At 39.3% G+C, this 22,415-nt stretch overlaps 3 protein-coding genes across 9 annotated transcripts in view; all 3 read right to left on the bottom strand.

Annotated features, from left to right (window-relative positions):
- Positions 1-197: 197 nt before the first annotated feature.
- Positions 198-6,885, bottom strand: Arp2 (Actin-related protein 2). Of its 4 annotated transcripts, none has more exons than XM_020949359.2 (8): positions 6,663-6,885; positions 6,233-6,416; positions 5,253-5,363; positions 4,256-4,273; positions 3,091-3,306; positions 2,814-3,023; positions 2,327-2,755; positions 198-1,453 (listed from the first exon to the last, which is right to left on the bottom strand). In XM_020949359.2, the coding sequence occupies exons 2-8, from the start codon at positions 6,278-6,280 to the stop codon at positions 1,283-1,285; spliced, it is 1,203 nt and encodes a 400-aa protein (XP_020805018.1). In that variant the 5' UTR covers positions 6,281-6,416; positions 6,663-6,885; the 3' UTR covers positions 198-1,282. The 4 variants fall into 4 exon arrangements, with proteins under 4 accessions (XP_020805018.1, XP_020805019.1, XP_020805020.1 ...); XM_020949360.2 differs by having other exon boundaries at positions 4,256-4,270; XM_020949361.2 differs by lacking the exon at positions 4,256-4,273.
- Positions 6,886-7,169: 284 nt separating this feature from the next.
- Pp2B-14D (Protein phosphatase 2B at 14D) lies at positions 7,170-12,376 on the bottom strand. The gene has a single exon (XM_020949311.2). It carries the CDS (start codon positions 11,892-11,894, stop codon positions 10,134-10,136), a length of 1,761 nt encoding a protein of 586 aa, XP_020804970.1. The 5' UTR covers positions 11,895-12,376; the 3' UTR covers positions 7,170-10,133.
- Positions 12,377-13,352: 976 nt separating this feature from the next.
- LOC110181547 (Calcineurin A at 14F) overlaps positions 13,353-22,415 on the bottom strand; it is a 29,644-nt gene continuing 20,581 nt past the window's right edge. For 3 of the 4 annotated variants that reach the window (XM_086835908.1, XM_086835909.1, XM_086835911.1), the window contains one exon: positions 13,353-20,685. In XM_086835908.1, coding sequence (XP_086692034.1) covers positions 18,668-20,428 — 1,761 coding nt within the window. In that variant the 5' untranslated portion in view covers positions 20,429-20,685 and the 3' untranslated portion in view covers positions 13,353-18,667. Of the gene's footprint in view, positions 20,686-20,829; positions 20,979-22,415 lie in introns of those variants that run through there. The other variant, XM_086835910.1, reaches the window with a different exon arrangement.

Genomic DNA, 22,415 nt, shown 5'->3' with positions numbered 1-22,415 from the left:
ATCTTTCAGCTTTGTTTGTTGTTTGTTGCATTCAATAAATATATATATATATATTGCACTTGAACTCAACTGCCTGAAATCGGCATTCAACAATTTATTTTGAGAATCGAAAAGTTCTCTAATCAGCAGAGCCGAATGAGAGCATTTCCATTGTTATTATTTTGAGCCCAAGAAGCCCAGTCATAAAACTGTTTAGATTGCATTATTGTTTTTTTATTTGGATTTGTTTTTGTTTTTATTATTTGTGATTCTTGTTGTTCTGTTTTTAATTGGTAAAAAAACCAAGTCATACACGTTTAGCTTTAGACTACTTTAGTATACATCATACATAATAAATGTTGAATGCATTCACTTTTATATATAATTGGCATACCACACTCGTAATACATAGAAATATCTCTATATAAGTATATATAGTGATCATATATATTGATAGTTTCGCATGTGCTGCTTCCGTTTTGCCCCAAAAAAAAAAAAACAACAATCATCTCATCATCAAAATTGCAACTAACTAGAAAAGGCAGGCATGGGGGAAATGAATCAATTAAACTCGTATTATTTGGTTTATTATTCTTTTGGGAAGCAACCTAAATGCATGACTCGGTTTATCTTTTTCTAGTTGGAGATAACCCTAAATGCGGGACAAGTCAGTTAAATCAATTTATTAATTCTTCTCTCTCTCTCTATTTATCTCTCGCTCTGTGCTGTGCAACTTTATCGCTCTATTTCTCTCGCTCCACATCTCTCGCTCCTTCTCAGATTTAAAAGCGATTTATAATCGCTGCTGCTAGCAGACTTGGCCTAGTTAATACAATACTTTTAATTGGGAAATACTCGCACAAAATGAAACAGTTGCTTTTGTTTACAAAAATAGATATATATATATCGGTAGCAAAAAACAATTTAAAGGGGGGGCAGGTTTTGACTTTTTGGGGACGTTTTAGACGTAATAATAATAAGCAATTAAATATATGTATAATTCAAGGTTTACACAATTTTCGGGTCGCGGCTGCTATAAAGAAATATTACAATTCAATGGTACCAAGGAGGGGCTGAGCATGAGCTGTACGGACTCGGAATCGGATATCGTATATCGGAAGACAAGCGGACCACACACAGTCCTGCTCCACAGGCACACAAAAAACACACACAAATGGACAAATACATCTCACGCTAAACTGAAGGATTTGTAACTTATAGAAACTAGCCGACACAAATTGCTACAATTGATCTCATCTCATCCTCTCGCTCACACTCTGCTCGCTCTCTATCCGGTTGACTCTTAGTGACTTATCTTGTGGAGTTTTTGCAATACTTTGAGGCCCTGTTCCTGGTACTCCTGTTTGGACATCCAAAAGCCGTCACGATCCTTTGTCACCTCGGCCAGAACGGCGCCGCCTATGAAGACCATATCCTTGCGTCGTGGCGGATCCTCGATGCGTATTTTAAATTTCTGTCATTATTATCAATATTATAAAATTAACATTAACATGGAAGCTAACTTCGGCACGCCGAAGTTTATATACCCTTGCATATAGAACTTCTATGACTAGGAATCCATACAATATAAATTTATATATTTGAGTTAAAAAACAATGAAGTAATACCTGCTTTTATTTTATTCCTCTATACATATTATGTTTGCAGTTTTACATTCACAGACAAAATGGCTATATCTCAAATTTGATGAAAATCTGCTGAAAACTGAAAACTTTATAATTTGTAATTGAATTAATTTCTTGATCGTTCCTATGGGAGCTATATGATATAGTTATCAGATTTTCATAAAATTTTACAGAAATATGTAGAATAATATGAAATGGTTATATCTCAAATTTGATGAAAATCTTTTGAAAATTGAAAATGTTATAATTTTTAATTGAATTAATTTCTCGATCGTTCCTATGGGATATAGTAGTCCGATTTTCATAAAATGTTACAAAAAATTGTAGAATAATATGAATTGGCTATATATCAAATTTGATTAAATTCTGTTGAAAACTGAAAATGTAATAATGTTTTTTGTAAACATTTTCCGATCATTCCTATGGCAGCTATATAATATAGTCGTCCTATACGGCCCGTTCCGACATATATACGAGTGAGAGTATATAGAAGATTAACTACAAAGTTTCATTCAGATAGCTTCAAAACTGAGAGACTAGTTTGCGTAGAAACGGACAGACGGACATGGCTAGATCGACTGGGCTGTTGATCTATATACTTTATATAGTCGTAAGTGCCTCCTTCACTGCGTTGCAAACTTCTGACTGAAATTATAATACCCTGCAAGGGTATAAAAATATATTAAATATAATCAACATACCGCCAGCTTTTCCGTATCATTCTTGAGTACCCTCTCCAAATATAGCTGCTTGATCTCTCGCTCCAGCCGACTGGGCAGACCCGGATACATGGTGGAGCCACCGGACAGAACAATGTGCTTGTAAAGCTCCGGCCGGATATCAATATCCGCTGCCTGAATGGTATTGAAGACGAGTTCCGCAATGCCTGGTCCCTCGACGTTAATTAAGTGCGGCTGAAACAGTGCCTCTGGCGCCTCGAATCGTTCGCCACCAACCTTGATTACACGACCATCGGGCAGTGTGTACGACTCGACAAGCACCGTCGTCTCCAGGGCCAAACGCTGCTCCATTTCAATGTCGTAGCCAATGTAGCAGAGCTTCTCCTTCATGATGCGCACAGTTTCAAAGTCAGCGGAATGATTGAAAGCATAGCCACGGAGTAACAATAACTGTTTTGGGATAATTCAGGATATTAAGTCTCATCTAAAAGTTATATACCAAACTAACCTTAATCAAGTAGCGGGTGATATCGCGGCCGGCAATGTCCAATCGCCTCGTTAGATGGGGCAGGGCAAACTCTTCGTAGACGGGACATATATGCGTTACGCCATCACCGGAGTCAACCACCACGCCCGAGATCAGACCCTGGGCGTATAGCGTCAGCACAGCCTGGATGGCAATGTACGTGGAGTCAAAGCCATACTTCTCAAACATCACCTGGAATTATTATGGTAAAAAGTTAGTGACTGAGCTCCTTGGTATGTCAGGTAAACTTAACACTCACCTCTATCATTTTCTCGCGATTCTTTGTGGGATTCATTGGTGGCTCTGTCAGCAGAATCTTTGTGTTCGTAGGATCGATATCCATTTTCTTTGGCCCAAATGTATAGTCCCACACGTGGCACATGTCATCCCAATTGCGAACCACACCATTCTCCATCGGATAGGAGACCTCCAGCAGCGATCGCAACTGTGACGCCTCATCGCCGACCATCAGATCCTGTAAAGTTGTTGTGATTAAACTTGGATTAGTATTTAATTGGAGTCTAGATAACCCAAAAGGGATGGGATGGGCGTCGGTTAGTCTAAAGGGTACACGGTTCATTCACATAAGGGGACAAGAACAGCAATCACAGTACACAAGGACTAAGCTCTATCTATCAAGCCAGGCAACATTCAAGGGCATTACAGAGTTCCTAGCTCTGATGGTGGATTATTGGTATTATCATCACAAAAAGACAGATCGTGCGAAATAAACTAAGGGACAAGGCAGAGACAGAGGCAAAGGCAAAGGCAAAGGCAAAGGCAAAGGCAAAGTAAGGAGGCATGCAATTTAAATCAATTAAACAGGTTATAAACAAACAATTAATCAATAATAATAATAACAACGCACAACTCAATTAGGGGTATATATATATACATATATGTAGGTGTACAAAAAACAACACAGGATGTGTAAAATCGGTGTAACAAAGGATATTTAAAGTTGAATAACAAAAATTATATTCATGGAAATTTGTCCGGTTTTATATCACGCCTCAGATTGATCCGATTAAAGATTTACAATTTAAAATGTAAGATTTAAGTGTGATTTCTATTTATATATTTTTTTGTATAGTTATTTTGTGTATTTATGTGAGTATTGTAGATTGGTAGCAACAAGAGATAGTTGGGCGGCGGGGCCACTAAAAAGTCGGGAAAACATATTATTTATTGCAATTCAAAGGCGAAAAACACAACACTAGTGGAAATTGTGAAACAGTTAACAGCTAATTGGGTTAATCCCAAGTGCTAGGAATTACTGAAAGGATTTTCAAAATATTTGAATTTCGTATTAATTTTTATTATTTAACCTTTGCCGAATGGTTGGATTTTGCTTTGGTGATTAGATTTCTTAGAGGTAGGTTTGGTTTTTGGTTTTTTTGTAAACTATAATAAACTTGACTTACATCGACATGTAAATCCTGCTAATATTTTCGTTTCAACAAAAATTTATATGTAAAAAAAGAACAGAAAAATGTATAAGAATATATTGAAAAGAAACAGAAATATATATATATTGAAAATTGGTAAATAGTATACATATATATTTTGGGTATCGTTCGTTGCTAGCTATTTATGATTCGTATTTGGTTTATTGCGGTTCGATCTGTTGTTTGTTTGTTTTGTTTTGTTGTCGTAACGAAATCAAACTAAAGATAACTGCTAAGTAAGATCTCTATATATAGATATATATCTGATTTTAATTTGAGTTGATGCACTAGAAAAAGCTTAGGGAAGATGGTCCGGTCTCCTATTACCAAGTCCTTGATCAACCTCCAAGCCTAACAAGGGGTATTATTAGTTGTATCCTTGGACCAGCCTTATACACTATATATATTATATATAATTAAATGAGAGAGCCACACCGAGACCGAGACCGTTACCAATATGGATGCAACTCAAGCAAATATGCAATGGCTAATGTTCCCATGATGTTGCGACAAAATCAAGATGGTAAATGGTAAATGATAAATGATATGAAATGCAAATGGGGAGCATAAATCGAAATGAAATCATATATAGTAGTAAGATATGCCACACTAATATAGACAGTATAGAAAGGGGAGCAGAGAGCGGTTCGACTCAAAATCAGAAAAGTATACAATATAGAATATGTGGGGTGGTTGTTCTTGGTTGATATTGGTTGATTGGTGGATATTTGTGATCTTCTATGCGCTAAATATATTGCTTTTGCCGTTCAACTAGTCATGGATAAGTTACATCGACAAATGATAACGATATATTGTATATATTGGTATGTTTATTATTGATGAATGGCCGGCCTGTGCACAATTCGATTCGTGTGATGTGGTTTGTGTGTATGGATTTTATTTCAAATCTTCTCTCCTCGTCGCTGATGAATAATATGATCGCTCTTGAATTGGCAAGTACGATGTATCATACCTTGACTTCGATGTCGCCGATTTTGTTTACCGCCCGAATTATGGGCCGTCCAACCATCGATGGAAAGATGAAGGTGGGGAAATTGCTGCCGGCATATCCGCACTTGACGAACTGCAATTAAAGATGAGAGAAAACTCAGTGACTTATATATCTATATTAAAAGGTTTAAATTACAACATTAGTTGTTTGTTTATCCTATTTTAAGAATTTTAAACATGGATTTTGATATAAAAACTAAGATTAAACATAAAAAAATAATCAGGAATGCACCAAAATTGAATGCACACCCAATTTAATTCTTTATATATACACCTTTTATAAATAATGAAAAAAAATTTCAAGAGATAGGTGTAAAAAGAATCATAAACATTTTATATGGACATAAATTAATAAATTAATTCGAATTTTTTAGTTAGAAAACTGATCTGTTAAGGCTTGAATCGTTTCAGTTCCTGGGGTTTATGATCGAATTCTCAGTGTATTTAGTTCTTCAACGTTGTTAAACTGCTTTGGTTTATCGAACCCTTATCAAAACCGGCGTAATCGCAAAACAAATTCTCGAGATAAGAAGTTAATGTTGAATATATGTATATAGCACTGTCCCGTCTACGTGTGTGTGTGTGTATGCCGGTGGGAGTATTCATAACTGTCGAATTGGTGAGTAATACGCTATCGTTGTCGTTACAATGACTAAAGCTGAGGAATCAGAGGAAGAAGAAGCAGACATAATTGCATTTGCTAGCAGCTCTCGCGAAGCCCCCCCCTGCTGCGATGGGACTCACCGCCAACGCCCGCAAGCACTGCTTAGCCTAGAAGAAGAAAAGAATAGGAAAAAGCACAGCCGCAGCAACAGTAGCAACAAACAACAAGAGAGCTTGGCTCCAAAAATGTGTGTCACACACAGTGGATGTTGTTGTGTACTGTCCGCTAGCCTCTGTGTGTGTGTGTGTTTATCGGTGGGTGGTGGTGCTGTATCTTACCCCTGTGCCGTTATCACAGACGATGACATTGCGACCCTTGCTGTCCATGTTTTAAAGGATTTGAACTGGAGCTGGAAACTGCTACTCGCCCACTGCTTCCACTTCCACTGATGACGCGACTTTGTAGCCTTTGTGGGTGTGTTGGTGTTGTGGTTGCGGCGGAAAGTGTTTTTAGGCGCGACTCCTTGATAATACAAAGCAAAAAAAAAATAAAATATGAAGAGAGTGGTGTTTGAATGGAGTTTGCTGGGGCGATTGGTGGCTACTGCCGTTCTTTTAATACTGCTCCCCAACGCTTTTTCTGCGCCCGCTGCACTTAATCACACACTTTCCACGAACACTAATACAACCGCTCCATTCATGCACACACACACACTAGCAGACACGCGGGCGGGAGCGTTTGTTTTCCTCTCTCCGACTAGCCTCTTACGTTTTCCCGATGCTCGGCCCGCTCAAACCCAAATTGCACTCTAATGAATTGTTATTGTTAAATGATTCGCGGTTAATGGCCCTTTTAGCACTTATAATTTCGATTTTTCGGCGGTCTAAAAACACAAAACGACAGCGATTAGGGATGGAAAATGAGCACTATCGATACAATCGATAAGAGCACTCGATAAACATCGCTCGGACGCAAATTCTTATAAATTAGTGAGACCAGGTGGTGATTTTCAAAACAGGTTAAATAATGAAGCGCTAAAAGAAACTGCTGAAAAGCATCGGAGCAGTATTGATATTCGAAACACCGATACATATACGATACAGCGAACCCGCAAACTAGAGATGAGAAAACATCTTTACTATCGATAATTGCAAATAGTTTGTTGCTTATTTAAAACCGAAACAATACCGCCACGAAGTGCAGTTTGGCGGGAGTTTAAGGCCTTTAGTTGTCATTTTCGCAATAAAACCAAGAAAGCCGCCATAGAATGGAAAGTTTGCTTCTGATTTATTTTATTCCGTTTATATAGTATGTATATGTATGTATAATTTAATAATATAATAAACGTTACTCATTTTGTTATCTTTATAATTGCTTTAAGAGGCGAAATGTCTTATATAAGTATATGTACCATGCTGTCTCGTCTCGTTCCATTTTGATTCTGCTTATTTTGGTTTGGTTTTGGGTATTATCTATTCTATGTTGAACGCTTGAATGCTTGTAAATGGATCCATAAGTTGGTATGGTCTTGATATATATATATATATTATATTATCAAAATCTACACATCGACCTTCGCCTAACTCTATGTCTGTCTCTCTATTAATATCTGTGTGTCTGTCGCGGAAGTTACTTTTCATTCATCATTATTATTGAAGGGGTAATGCTCGGGGGGGCTGTAAGCGAAAGGGATCGATCGTTAGTTCATAATATAGACTTATTATTGCTCCTTTAGTATCATCGTTAGTTTTAGCTTGAGTTGCTTTTTGGTAATTTGGTGTTCGTTCTCTCCCTTACAATACATAATACATATATTCTTTTGACTTCTGTTGACTATTGTTTTGTGTTCTTTCAAATTCAAATTTAACTCGGGAGGGTATCCCCCCATTTTGTGTTTCACTCTGTAGCGCTAACTAAATATGCATTTGCGGTATAACAGTTTCAACAATTTAACCATATAGAGAACAGAAACATCGAAACTTAAACTCTCTTTCTCGCTTGTTCAATTTAATAATTCAATAATTATATATGTATCTTTGTATGCTTGTTGTAGTTGCCTGTGGTTGTTTGCTGATTAAAAAAACGCTATATATATATATATATATGTATATTTCTGAATTAGTTAAGTAAATTGTTTACCACTCTTACAAAAGCTAAGTTCCGCTCCGCTTCTTGATTTGTTGTCCTTTAGCTACGACTTTTTTAAATAATCTTGGTATTGTTACGATACGTGCATAGATCACTAAGAACTAATTGTTTTGTTTTTTTTTTTGTCCAATGTCAACTCTTTGTATATAATATATTTATATATATATCTGTATAAATATTTAGAGTAAAGTTCAAGTTTCGCAGAGTCGAAGCAAAGTACAGCATAAATGTGTGTAGGGTTTCGGGTTCGGGGTCCAGGATCAAGTTCTTGAAGGGTGAAGGCATTTCTTGCAGGCATGCGTGTCGAATACATATATATTTTGATTTTGCATATTGATATTGGAGAATCTGATCCATAGTGTGTGGGTGTGAGTGTGTGTGTGGAACAGGCAAAGGGGGGGGGGGGGGGGGGGGGGGGGGGAAATTGGTGTTAGAATTGAGAAATTGATTGCCATCATTATCATTAATATGAATTGATCTGAAACGCTGAAACTCTTCGTGTTTCCCTCGTGCTCGTTCCAAGCCTTACTTTCAATACTTACTCTTAAATACATCTCTCTTTTCGCTTCTAAGTATTAATTTCTAAGCTTGTTTCATTTTCAATAATTTCAAGTCTAGCTTTTGCTACCGTTACTTATACTTGTGTGTGTATGTGTGTTCCTTTCTATCTCTCTCTCAACAAAAATTGTTTCATTCATTTTCGTTTTGATAAATGAATTAATCGCTTTAGTTTCAATTTACACGCAGGAGGAATATATTATATAAGTTTTTTATATAAGGTAGTACATATATGGTAATTTATTAGTTAAAGATTGGATTTGCTATTTTAATGGTAAACCTCTCTCTTCCTTTATCTATCTCTATCCTGTAGTGTTGTCTTATGTGTGTGTGTGGGGTTTTCAAAATGCATTTACGGAAATCGATCGAATTCTTTAATTAATTAATTTAGCTAGACTCGATCCTCGAACGATTATGATTTTCTCTTATTTAGTTTTCTTCAACTTTTTTTTTTAAATTTGTTTTTAGCTAAGCAACTGATAAAACATCTCTACACATGCTTAATGTGTTTGTTAATAGTAAAAAAAATATAACAACTAAAAAATAAACTCTGGTTTCACTTTAAATGTTTAATTCGTATAAGGAACATTTATGGACTATTGCGGCACATATTGCAAATTGTTTCGAAATTGTTTTGTTTGTTTTCTATGCAAGATTACACATTTCAAGAATTGTTTTTTCAAGGATTACGATTACGATTACGATTATTATTACACAAACGAACGATCCTCTCGCTCAATTCGAATCGAACTTCATTACACATATCGTTCTATATAATCATATGTATATATATGTACGCTTCTTTTTGGCGCCGCTAGAAATGTTTTAAACAAATTAGCGCTGGATTTTCATCTTCTCTTCACTCTCTTCATATTTTCTCATAATCCTTTTTTTGTGGGCTTTCCTTTTCCGTTTTACATATTTTAACGCTTTGCCCATTTCGGTTTATACATTAGAACTTAAGCTTAAGGTTATGGGGTTACTGTTGGTTGGTTTTGTTTCTGCTCTTGAGAAAGGGAATTTTTCGGTTTTCAGTTTTTAGTTATTCTTCAGTTATTTTTCTTTTCAGTTTTAGGTTCTTTTTTTACGCGCGCCGGCGCGCCAAAGCCTGCAACACATAATTCTAATATCCAATGTGCGCGCGCCGGCGTAAAAACAAATTCCTGCTCCGGATGGCGCAGCAAATGGTGCTGGTGGACCCGGGAGTCGGCCACGGATATGGACAGTGGGACATGGACGTGGAGCTGGTGCTGAATCGCTAACGAAATATATAATGTTATGTACTTAGTATTAGAATTGGCTTTAAGTTTTAAGTTTTTAGCTTTTAGATTTTAGTTTTAGTACTTGTTTAAGTTGCTGCTATGCCACATTAAGCTTATTTAAGGTTCCGTTTGTTGGTGTTCCTTGTGTTGCTCCGCTCCGCTCCACTCTGCTCCCGCCAAGTCACACAACGCCCATGTACTCCTCCTCCTCCTCCGCTCCAGACTCCGCGTCGCTGCATCCGCATTCTCGTCCTGCAGCCGCTGAGCCTGCTTACCCATGTCCGGCACCATTGTTGCCGCCACCCTGCTGCTGTTGACTGTGATGATGCGGATCCTCGCTAGGCGTAGGCGGTTGGTCTCGACGCGGTGGCATCCGCTCGTTGACAGCATCCAGGCCCTTGGCCTCCGCGAACGAGGTAATCTTGTGGTTGGGCGAGAAGCCCTGCATGGCATTCTTGAGCGACTGCTTGCCGCCGGAGAGGGCGCCGAGTGGCAGGGCACCCGTCGGCGTCAGGCCCTTCAGCTGCAGCACCGACTCGGACTCCTCGCGCAGCACGGAGAAGACGCGAGCCATCTTGCCGATGGCACGGATCTTGTTGCGGATAACCTCCTTGCGCAGCGCTGCCTCATCGTCCGAGAGCGGCTCCTCGCTCTCCTCGGTCATGAGCTCGTCGTCGGAGCAGATGTTCAGCACGTTCACCAGCATCTCGGTGACCTTCTCGCCCACGAAGGGCAGCGACCAGGTGAACACGTCCATGAAGTTGGGAAGCCAGTAGGGGTGCGGCGAGCAGTTGAACTGCCGGATGTTCATCACGTTGTTCTCGTACTTCAGCACCGCCGCCTTGTTGTTGTACACGTCGAGATAGTTGGGCGCCGAGAAGATGGTGATCAGCGAGGGGAAGCCGGTGGTCTGGCTCTTGCGGTACATACGATAGCCGGCGTCCTGCGCCTCGTGCGCCCGGATGATCGACAGCAGGTTGTTGTTCTGCAGGAAGTCGCAGCAGGCGGCGTAGCTGTAGAAGTACGAGCAGCCGCGCACCGAGTTGTGCGTGTAGAAGTCCGAGTTCTTCTCGTTACCGAAGTCCTCCAGCGGGTCGGACCACAGCAGGTCGCACATGGGGCCGAAGGCGGGCGGCTCCTTGAAGCGGTCGAGCCGCCGTATGTCCTCCAGTTCGTGTATCTCGGGCGACAGGCCGCCGTGCACGCACAGGAACTGCTGGTTCATCAGCGCCGCCAGCGGCAGGCAGTCGAACGCGTCCATGCACGCGTCGTACACGCGCTCCGAGTACTTGATCTTGCACTCCTGCTTGAAGGTGAAGTACTCGGTCAGATGCCGACACTCGTGGTTGCCGCGCAGCAGGAACAGCGTCTGCGGATAGGTGATCTTCAGCGACCAGAGGTACAGCACACACTCGATGCTGAAGTAGCCCCGGTCGACGTAGTCGCCCAGGAACAGATACTTGGTGCTGGCCGGCGATCCACCCACCTCGAACAGCTTCATCAGGTCGTAGAACTGGCCATGTATGTCGCCGCACACCGTCACCGGCGCCTCAATATCGATCATTGTCTTCTCTTGGCGCAGCAGGGCGGCGCCCTCCTGGATAATCTTCAGGGCTGGCGCCTCCTCGATCCTGCCCTCCAGCACAAAGTGCTGCTTCAGTAGTTCATGGTTCGGCTTGCCGGTGCGCGGGTCAAAGACCTCCGCCAGGGTCAGCTTGTGGCTGGGCGGAAACGGAACGCTGTCCACCACGCGCTCCTTGGTGTTGACCGCCGTGTGGCCGCCATGCAGCTTGCCCGTGGGACTGCTGCTTGAGTTGTTGCTAGTCTGCGAGGAGGAGGCGGCTGCTACGGCGTTGGCGGTGCTGCTGTTGTTGTTGTTGTTGCTGCTGACTCCGCTATTGGCGGCGACGGCGGCGGATTCTCTGTTATTGGCATCTGTGGCTTCGGTGGACGCAGTGGTGGCGCCAGCGGTCCGCTGGCCGCTGGCACTTGTTGCCGCCTGGCTGCCGCTGCTCTGGTTATTCGATGACATGGTCAGGGCTGGCGGTCTTCCGCGTTTTCCTGCTTTAACTCGGGACTAGGAACTCGTCCTCTTCCGCTCCCACTCGCTCTCGCGCTCGTCTTCTCTCGCTCTCGCCTGGCTCAGTTTCCACTGCACACTCACACACGCAGCACAGAGACAGAGACGGAGACACACACACGCGCGCACACCCACACTCTGGCACTTTCCTCTGCTGCTGCTTTCTGCTTCTACTGCTGTGTTGTTGGTGCCTGAGCCGCTTTATCGTCTTCCAGCTTTGATTCGTTGCGATGCGATTCGCTTTTCCTGCTGGCCCTCGCTTTTCCTGCTGCGCTGCTGCTGCCTTCACTTAACAACAATCATATTCACTTAGTTTTCGCTGCTTTTCCCCAACGTCTTTTCTTTCGTCGTAATTTCTCTCTTGCAATACGATTTTTTTTCGCTCCTAATGGAATTTTCAGCAGTGTGACCGCCAGTGGACCGTTAAAATATACCGCAGGCCCTGGAAAATATACCGAAAGATAGCTTTTTCATACCGCTGTTATACTGAAAATATACTGCCAGGATTTTGTCCGTTGAACCGATGTCCTTTTATCTTCTCAATCAACAAAATTGATTGAAAAAAAAGTCGTAGACATATTTAAAATTAATAATAGTACTGTATATTATTAAAATTAATTTCTAGTCCTCATACAAATTAAGTGGTAGCTTCTTTTGTGTTCCTCGCTAGGAGGAACCAGTTCAGGTCGAATGGTTCCTAAGCTTGGCAATATGACCGTTTATTTCAAAGCCACGATTATGACTGGCGAACAGGTTTGAATAAAACAGGTGGTTAAAAAAATGCAAATTAGAAACGGTTTTATCTGCATAATTCATACAAAAAACCACACGGGGCTTCAACGAATGAATAGATAATAATACTTGGCATTTTCTGCCTACCCGAAGGGGCTCAGTTTGAAATTAAACTGTTGAAAGAGAAACTTTAGCTTTATATGCAAACTTTTGCTATTTTTAACTTGTGGAAAATGCAACATGCAATTTAACTTTGCACCTGTTTCCTTCCCAATATCCTGTCACAGTTGAAAATAATTTTGCCCTAGGAAAATTATCCTAAAGTTAACCGCATAATTGCAGGGGGTGACATCGACATCGAGACATTGGCCCTGTCTGCAGCAATGTGTCTGTATATATGTATTTTGGCATTTCTATACAAATGTGGATTTAATTGATTTAAATGGAATACTTACGTTAAATATAATGGGCTACATATGAGTTTTCCAAACTAAAAGTTTTGCAGAATATCCCAATCAGTTTGAGCACAAGAATGGATAAGCGTAGCATTTACAAGAAAATTTAAGCTGCAGAGACTTATCCTGAATTTTTTCACCATATTAATCCAGCAGGATTAAGTTTTATATGTTCTCCTTGAAGGCTGGAATATGAACTTTCACAGAAGACTCAAACGAAACGTTTTAGAGGAAATAATAAATGTGCGCGCATTTTATTCTCAGGATAGGTACTTGTATATTTTTTTTAATGTTTTTGTATTGTTTTTTGGTTGTTTTGTTTTTTTTTCTCATTTTGTTAATATTAATTATGTTAATAACATTGATAATCATTTGGTTTTGTTTGGTTGTTTTTTGTTTTTCGCTTTCACTTAATGTTAAAACTTGTTGTCTGCATTTTGTTGTTGCCTTCTCTTTACTTCACTTCCCATCTATTCATTCATAATCATCGTCGTCTTCTCCTTTATTTTGTAAATTAATTTTTTGTTATTTCTTGGATTGCATACAATAATTTTTTTTTGTCACAACGGCGCAATTATTATGTAATTTTTGCCAGCCAGCTGCCCCATGCAATACCATTATAAATTTCTTTCACATACATACATATATATGTATATGTATATAATAATGCTTTCACTGTTAAATTTGTTTATTCATTAACTTGTTTGGTTTTGGTTTCGGTTTTAATAATAAAATTGAAAATTTTTAAGAGATTTATCTAGATGTGATGTTTTCTTGTTTTGTTTAATTCATGTTATGTTGCATTTTTAATATTATTTACTTTCATTTTTTTGTTTTTAATATAAGTATATAAACTTTTTGCTTTGACAAAGTTTTTCCAACTTATATATGTATCATACATGTTATATATAAATAAATGTTTAAATATATATAAAATATGCATTTAAATTGATTTATCCAAAAGGTAAAGTTTTAATTCTTTTTTGTTTTGTTTTTCTTGTATTTCTTTCTTCTTTTGGTTTTGTTTTTGGTTTCTTTGTCCATTTTTGTTTTTAATTTTTTTTCTTTGTTTTTGTTTATAATATATAGTAAATTGTTTTTTTTTTTTTGTGTAAAGTTTTAAAGCATTCGAGGGCAGGAAGTAGATGTTGAAAAATACATGTATCAAAAAAATTAAGGTAACGTATATAATTACATACATACTCGTACATACGATGAAAAGGTATTTCACTTACAATGACTGAGATGAGTGAAAACGAAAAGCAGAATTCTTCCCATTTTGTTATAATTTTTTATTATTTTCATAAAATTTAATAGGTGTCTTAAAAGAGAGGAAACAATTGGCTAACAAAATGGCTTACTTAAGACGATTTAAGTATTTGATTGTACAGAGTGTAGTCAAAGCTGATCGACGACAACGAAAGTCTCCAAAACGAAACGAAACCAAGTCTGAGTCTTATTGTTAATTTAAAATATTAAATATATATATAATGTATTATGTAAAATGTAAATGTTCAATGCGCTTTCTTTTTTCTTCTTGAAAATGAGAGTGGATTCTTCTTCATTATATATCGTCGTATATCTAAATTTATAGAAAGATTTGTTTTTTTGATATTATTTTCGTTAAAAGGAGTGTTTGTTTTTTATTTACTGTAATTGTTAATTTCGTTCTTACTTTATTTTTTCTTTTTGTTCTCGTTTTCTTAGCTTGTCGTATTCTTCATATTCATATTTTTTGGTGTAGTAGAAAATGTACCGTTAAAAAGTGTTTATTTTATTTTATTTATTTATTTTTTTTTTGTTTCCGCATTTTTTTCTGGGTTGTTAGGTCATTGAAAAGACAGAGAAAGAGAGAGATAGATGTACAGAACGAGAGCGAGAGAGAAAGGGTCAAGGTCGAAGTTGAAGTCGAGGAGAGCTTTTGCGTTAAGGAGTGCAAAAAGCAAAGAACACGACGATAGGCAAATGGAGTGTAAAGTGTGGAGACTGGAGAGTGAAGGGCAGAAGAAGTATATGGGGCTAGAGCGAGAGCGAGACGGTATGCCGTTATCATAATTTTGTCTTGCATTTGTTTTTAGGCGTCGTGTATATAGTATAAAAGTATTTATTTCAAATATTATTCGCTTAGTCGTAATATGTTATACTTTTGGTTTGTTTGGTTTTCTTATTCCTTCTTTCTGTTTCTTTATATGTGTATATTAATTTAATTTCGCATTTGCTTTTTTTCTTTTTATTTTAGAAGAGCTCGCTAATTTTTGTAGTTTTTTTATATATATTTTTTGTTTTGTTTTTCTTTGTATTGCGGGAACGTTTTGAGGAGAAAAATATTCAATTATATGCTATACATATATGGGTTGCGGTAATTTCTTTGTTAAAACTTCATTGATTTACTTTAAAAATAATAGCAATAGAGCTTGGTTGATGTTAATCCTTTATTGGTTGTAATTATGGTTTATATAAATATTTGGTATTATTCGTATTCTCTTGGTTTTTCATTGAATCGAAATGCGTAAACGTTTTGTAAATTGTTCTGTGTGTCTGCTGCTGCTGCTGCGTGTGTTGACAGTGTGAAACGCTTAATCCTTATATCGGTTTATATTGTATACGTATATATATGTAAATATATATATATAAATGTAAATCATCTTTAACCATTAACTGCTTGATGACATATGTATGTATGTACGTTAGCTGCTGCTGGAGATCTGGATATTCCGATCTCGACCTGCGCAAAAGGCAAAAAACACGCAAGGAAAAAGCGGGAGCGAAAAAGTTAAAGGTCAAACGCAGCGATCAGGCCCATTGCGCCTGCGTGCACTGTTATGCCAATTAATACAACTGCTTGCTAAGGCCGGATGCGGCTTGCACTGCTTGCATATATCCTGGAACTACTTTCTAACCGAACTTTTCCTTTCCATCCCTCTCGCTCGCCCAAAGCGTGTTTGTGTGTGTGTGTCTGTGTATGGGTGCCTATCAAATTAATTCGAATTTGTGATCGACTTTTACTGCTTAGCTATTTCTGATTGCTGCTGCATTTATTGCGCTTTTTTGCATACTGCTTGGTTTCGATTTTGAATTCGGTTACCGGCATTTTTGGTTTTTTTCGTATATCGAGTTCGCTTTCGTATTTGGTTATCGGTTTCGCTCTTTTTTTTCTCTGTCTCTTCTCGTCTCAGCTTCGATCCTTAACTATTTCAAATATATATATATGTATATATATATGCGTTCTCTTATGCGTACGTATGTATATTTGTTTATAAAGTACTTCAAATTGCTATAAGTTTGCATTTTGTATTACATTTCCTTTAAACTTTAAATTGGGTTTGTTTTGTTTGTTTCTTTGTTAGTCGTCTTGTCGAATTCTGAAAAGTGGTTTCGGTTTTCTTTCCATAGTTTTTTTTTTTCGCATGCTGCACAATTTTTCTTTTCTTATTTTTTAACATATAATTTGTTAATTGGTTGTAAACGTTTTTCGGTTTAATTTTATCATTTTGTTGTATAATTTAAACTTAATAGGTAATTCACATAGTTCGGTTTTCTTCTTGTTAATGATTTTTCCCTTACATCTTATTGTAGAATATAATTATTTTTGTTTAAGAAAAACTTTTGCACACCTCGATTGGGTTGCTTTTGTTTTTGTTTAGTTTTCTCATTTTATTAAATTTATTTAATTAAATTACTTAATGCTTATAGAAAAAGGTGTAGTAAACAATATAGATATACAATATATATTTATCTGTATATCGAGATAAAAAAACATAAGTATAATGAAGTAGAAACAACAATTTAGTTTATAAATATATATTTATGTATTTATATTATGTGTGTGTAGGTGTGTTTGCTGATTGTGTGTGTGTATATATATAAATAGTTTACAGTAAATACAAATTATAAAAAAGATAACAAGAAATATATATAAAAAGAAAATATTGCAGAAATAACAAAATTCCTATTGCACACACTGTTTTAATTACAACTTCCGTTTAAATCATCTTCATATTAATATTTTATCTTTATCTTTACCATTATCTTTATCTTCTTCCTATATTCTCCCCAACTTTATTGACTTTAACAAGTAACTAAAATTCGATTAAGTATAAAAAGGATTTACAAACAGTGTCGACGCAGGCGCAAATGGGGCCGGAGGCTGCCTTCTTGTTGAGATTCGAGTATTTCGATAATTTCGACTTTTTCTATTAGTGGGAGGGAGAAGGAAAAGGACAAGGTGGCCAGGCTAAGACACCACCTCCTTTTGCACCTGCATCGCAACATATTAATTAATATATTCAGCTAATGACTACGACAAAGATGGCACGTATATAAAGACCACATACACAATCACCAGATGAGAGAGAGTGTGAGGCGACAATGGCGACGATAAACAATTACCGATAAACAATAGGCTACGGGATGATCGATCAACTTTGAGTTGGAACGATTCCCTCGCTTATGTGTGTGTACTGTGTATGTGTGTATTTATGTGTGAGAGAGAAAGAGTCGGATAGTTAAGATAGATAGAGAGATTCAGTCATTTCTTGTTCTTGTTTTTTAAAAATATTGTATTAAAATATTGTTGCTGCTGCTGTTGCTGTTTGTTGTTGTTGTAGGAAGTTGTTTTTCTGTTCTTTTTCTCTAGCTTTTCTTTCATACGTTTTTATATTTTTTTTCCATAGAAGTCGCCGCAGACGCCACACAACGAAAGGGTGGGGGCCTGTCCGTCCATATATTGCGCAATCACAGCATTATTTATCCCGTACGATCGATCGTACTATATAATCCAAATGTTTAGCTGTAAAAGGAGAGAAGAGGCGGTAATAACGCAATATGTGAACGGCCCCAAGTAGTGGAATTTATCCTTTAGCTTTAGTTTCAGTATTTTTTGTTTAGATGCTAGATTTAGTTCTCCTTCTGCTTCGTTTTCCTTCATTTTCTTTATGTTTTTTGTTTGTTTGTTTTTTTTTTTAGAGTTGAGGGAGAGAGAGAGTTGGTTTTCGATTCGTTTTAAAAATTTGTTTTGTTTGTTGTTGTTCATTCATTTTTTTTAATGGGAGAGAATGCGCGCCACTGGCGAGCAACTGCTGTCGCGTTTAAATTTGCTCTTTTGATATAATGTTGCACAAAATTTTGATACATATATATGTATATTATATATATATTGTTATTCTTTCAACGTTATAATTAGCTTCCATCTCTGGGGGATTTGCATTACATTAAATACCAATATGTCTGCCTGCGTGTCTTGTGTTTTCATCGTTTTCTTTGAGCCGAGAGCTTTTTTATTTTGAGACTATTTCCGCACTGAACTGTTCGCTAGCTGTTTGCCGTCCCGTCCGTCGTCTCCCTCCCACCGTTTTCTGCTTAACTGTCGACTACTAACTGAATTTGCTCCTCCTCATCCGATTCTCTGATCCTTTGATCCTCAAATTCAACGATCCGATGATCCTCTGACTAACTTGACTGCAACTGTTGCTGCTGCTGCCGCCCATCCATCACTTAACTCGACTTGAATTTACTTTACTGACTTGACTTGACTTAGAATTATCCATTGATTGAATTCGCATTTGCATTGGCCGCTGCTGCTGCCGCCGCTGACAGTGATTTCTGGCCCTCCTCCGCCGGCGAGGGCGTCGCGTCTCGTCGCGGCGGCATCCGCTCGTTGACAGCATCCAGGCCCTTGGCCTCCGCGAACGAGGTAATCTTGTGGTTGGGCGAGAAGCCCTGCATGGCATTCTTGAGCGACTGCTTGCCGCCGGAGAGGGCGCCGAGTGGCAGGGCACCCGTCGGCGTCAGGCCCTTCAGCTGCAGCACCGACTCGGACTCCTCGCGCAGCACGGAGAAGACGCGAGCCATCTTGCCGATGGCACGGATCTTGTTGCGGATAACCTCCTTGCGCAGCGCTGCCTCATCGTCCGAGAGCGGCTCCTCGCTCTCCTCGGTCATGAGCTCGTCGTCGGAGCAGATGTTCAGCACGTTCACCAGCATCTCGGTGACCTTCTCGCCCACGAAGGGCAGCGACCAGGTGAACACGTCCATGAAGTTGGGAAGCCAGTAGGGGTGCGGCGAGCAGTTGAACTGCCGGATGTTCATCACGTTGTTCTCGTACTTCAGCACCGCCGCCTTGTTGTTGTACACGTCGAGATAGTTGGGCGCCGAGAAGATGGTGATCAGCGAGGGGAAGCCGGTGGTCTGGCTCTTGCGGTACATACGATAGCCGGCGTCCTGCGCCTCGTGCGCCCGGATGATCGACAGCAGGTTGTTGTTCTGCAGGAAGTCGCAGCAGGCGGCGTAGCTGTAGAAGTACGAGCAGCCGCGCACCGAGTTGTGCGTGTAGAAGTCCGAGTTCTTCTCGTTACCGAAGTCCTCCAGCGGGTCGGACCACAGCAGGTCGCACATGGGGCCGAAGGCGGGCGGCTCCTTGAAGCGGTCGAGCCGCCGTATGTCCTCCAGTTCGTGTATCTCGGGCGACAGGCCGCCGTGCACGCACAGGAACTGCTGGTTCATCAGCGCCGCCAGCGGCAGGCAGTCGAACGCGTCCATGCACGCGTCGTACACGCGCTCCGAGTACTTGATCTTGCACTCCTGCTTGAAGGTGAAGTACTCGGTCAGATGCCGACACTCGTGGTTGCCGCGCAGCAGGAACAGCGTCTGCGGATAGGTGATCTTCAGCGACCACAGGTACAGCACACACTCGATGCTGAAGTAGCCCCGGTCGACATAGTCGCCCAGGAACAGATACTTGGTGGTCGCCGGCGAGCCGCCAATTTCGAAAAGCTTCATTAGATCATAGAACTGGCCGTGAATATCACCGCAGACCGTCACTGGCGCCTCAATATCGATCATTGTCTTCTCCTGGCGCAGCAGTGTGGCACCCTCCTGAATGATGCGCAACGCGGCACTCTCCTCAATCCGGCCCTCCAGGATGAAGTGCTGTTTGAGGATGTCATGGTGCGGCTTACCGGTCCTCGCATCAAAAACATCGGCGCAGGTAAGTTTGCGGCTCGGCGGGAACGGCACGCTGTCGATCACACGCTCCTTTGTCGATATTGTGCTGCGCTTGGTCGGGCTTTGGGGCCCACTTGAGGTTGCCCCCTGCTGTTGTGTGCCGGCAGCTGTGTTGGATCCACCACCGGATCCTGCACCAGCAGATCCTGCTGCTGCTGCCGCTGCTGTCCCCGTCGTCGCCGAGGCATTCTTGTTGTCGTGTGTGTTATTTGCGTTGGCCTTTTGATTCTGCTGCTGCTGCTGGGCGGCTGACTGCGACTGGCTGCTGCTGTTGCTCTGCGCCGCCGGCGAAGACATGTTGTGGCCCGACACTCCAACTGCGCCGTCTGCGTCTCCTCTCTCGACTGCTGAGTGCTGGTGTCGGCTGGACTCCTTTTGGGACACGCTGGTTACGCCTGATGCCTGATCACCACCTGGTATCAATGCCACCGCCGACGAGCCAGCTTCTGCTACAGCTTCTTATGCACTTGAGTGAGTTTGTGCTCTTACTTGTCCTGGCTCTGATCTTGCTTCTACCTCCTTATTGCGGCGAGCTGCTGCTTTATGTTCAGTTTCTGCAAAACGGAAAATGGTGAGGTAGCATTAGCATTTGTATTTATATTCATGTTAGCCGTACATTACACGGCCTGTTATTAATAATAAATGCCTTGCCCAGTGCCACCACGTATACTAATCCTTGTCTCCCTCTATGCATATACCAGTGGCCAATTCCCCAGTCCCGCATTCTCCCCCCAATCCCGGCGTGCACACGTAACTCTCTCCTTTCATCACAATGCGGCATGTGAATCAGAAATGCACAGGCACAGGCACAGGCATATGGGCATGTGATATATTTGCACGATTGCGGTGAAAATGGCATTGCTCAAAACCACAAACAATTCGTAATCTGAAAAGCTCATCGGGCATTACTATAAATAATTCGAATCTAATTTGTAATCTGAGGAAAGCTTGTCCCTTACTTTCATTTCGATTAACGAAAATAATTAAAGCAAAGTAGAAACGTTTTTTTTGGGATTGATGTATAAAAATATATAATATATATTATATATAATAATATATAAATATGATGTCATAAAAAATATATAACAGGTAAAAATATATATAAATAAAAGAATGTATTGCAAAATCTCGAAGGATTCGATTAAAAATTAATAAAGAAAAATATTAAGTAAATTTTAGGGTATTCAAATTTAAGTCAAAAGCTTGAAACGCAGTGAAGGAGTCATTTCCGACCCTATAAATCATATATATTCTTGATCAGCATGAACAGGCGAGTCGATCCAGCCATCTCCAGACGAAAATAAAAGTTTACGAATTTTTTCAAAATTTTATAAGGGGTTAAATTATTAAAAATTTATCAATTTTTTTTTTTTTTTTTTAATTTTAAATTGAGTATGGAGATTTATTAACCGTATAAAAATTAGCATAGGAACTCTTTCCGAATTAAAATTAATCAATTTTTGGCCTAGTTATGAATATTTGTAATTTTGATTTGCTCACAAAAATGATCATATAAAACTAACAATAAATATCAAAGGAAGGATGCGAATCGGAACTAGGATATACAAAAAAAAAAAAAAAGGCTACACTTCAGTAAGTATCTTCCAACAACAAGTAACAATGAACAGTAAGTAATTATGATCAGTAAATAACCATGATCAATAATAAACTAGGATCAGTAAATAACTATAAGTATTAAGTAATTATGACCAGTAATTAACTTTGATCACTAAGTATCAATGACCAGTAATTAACAAGAGATTTTCATCAAATTTATTACATACCCATAATGTATTAATCTAGAATTTTGTGTAAAATTTTATGAAAATCGGACTACTATATCATATAGCTACCATACAGACGATCGTTGAAAATTGAGGAAAATGCAAAACGATGAAGTGATAGCAGGCATTACTTTATTGTTTTTTTAAATAAATATATATGTAATTTATATTGTATTAATTTTTAGTGATTGAATTTCAACCTACAAGGGTATACAAATTTCGGCATGCCGAAGTTAGCTTCCTTTCTTGTCTTTATTGCTTTTATATATTATTTAAAATAAATAGTAATATTCTCATATAAACTTACAATAAGGTTGTCTGCTAGTGTTTGCAGCATTTAATGAGCCTGAACAGACAAATAGCGCAAATTATTCAGCAATGCCAACAGAAAATAGTCAAATTGCATTAAAAATATATATATATATAAACACGACACACAGGACGGCAATAATCAACATTTAATTGCACCACGAATATTTGTTTTAATTCATAAACAAGAG

Source organism: Drosophila serrata, unplaced genomic scaffold (genome assembly GCF_035046125.1).
Source record: "Drosophila serrata isolate PLE 108 unplaced genomic scaffold, ASM3504612v1 contig_276, whole genome shotgun sequence".
Lineage (NCBI taxonomy): Eukaryota > Metazoa > Arthropoda > Insecta > Diptera > Drosophilidae > Drosophila > Drosophila serrata.
The sequence above is the reverse complement of the archived record's forward strand: the minus strand, read 5'-3'. Positions and strand labels throughout refer to the sequence as shown.

What these genes read in the sequence shown, in the direction of transcription:
- Pp2B-14D (XM_020949311.2), bottom strand. Translation starts at nt 11,894, where the DNA reads ATGTCATCGAATAACCAGAGCAGCGGCAGCCAGGCGGCAACAAGTGCC.
- Arp2 (XM_020949359.2), bottom strand. Translation starts at nt 6,280, where the DNA reads ATGGACAGCAAGGGTCGCAATGTCATCGTCTGTGATAACGGCACAGGG. An exon ending in ATCGCGAGAAAATGATAGAG is followed by an intron (nt 3,024 to 3,090) that starts GTGAGTGTTAAG and finishes TAATAATTCCAG; the next exon opens with GTGATGTTTGAGAAGTATGG. An exon ending in ATGATACGGAAAAGCTGGCG is followed by an intron (nt 1,454 to 2,326) that starts GTATGTTGATTA and finishes TAATAATGACAG; the next exon opens with AAATTTAAAATACGCATCGA.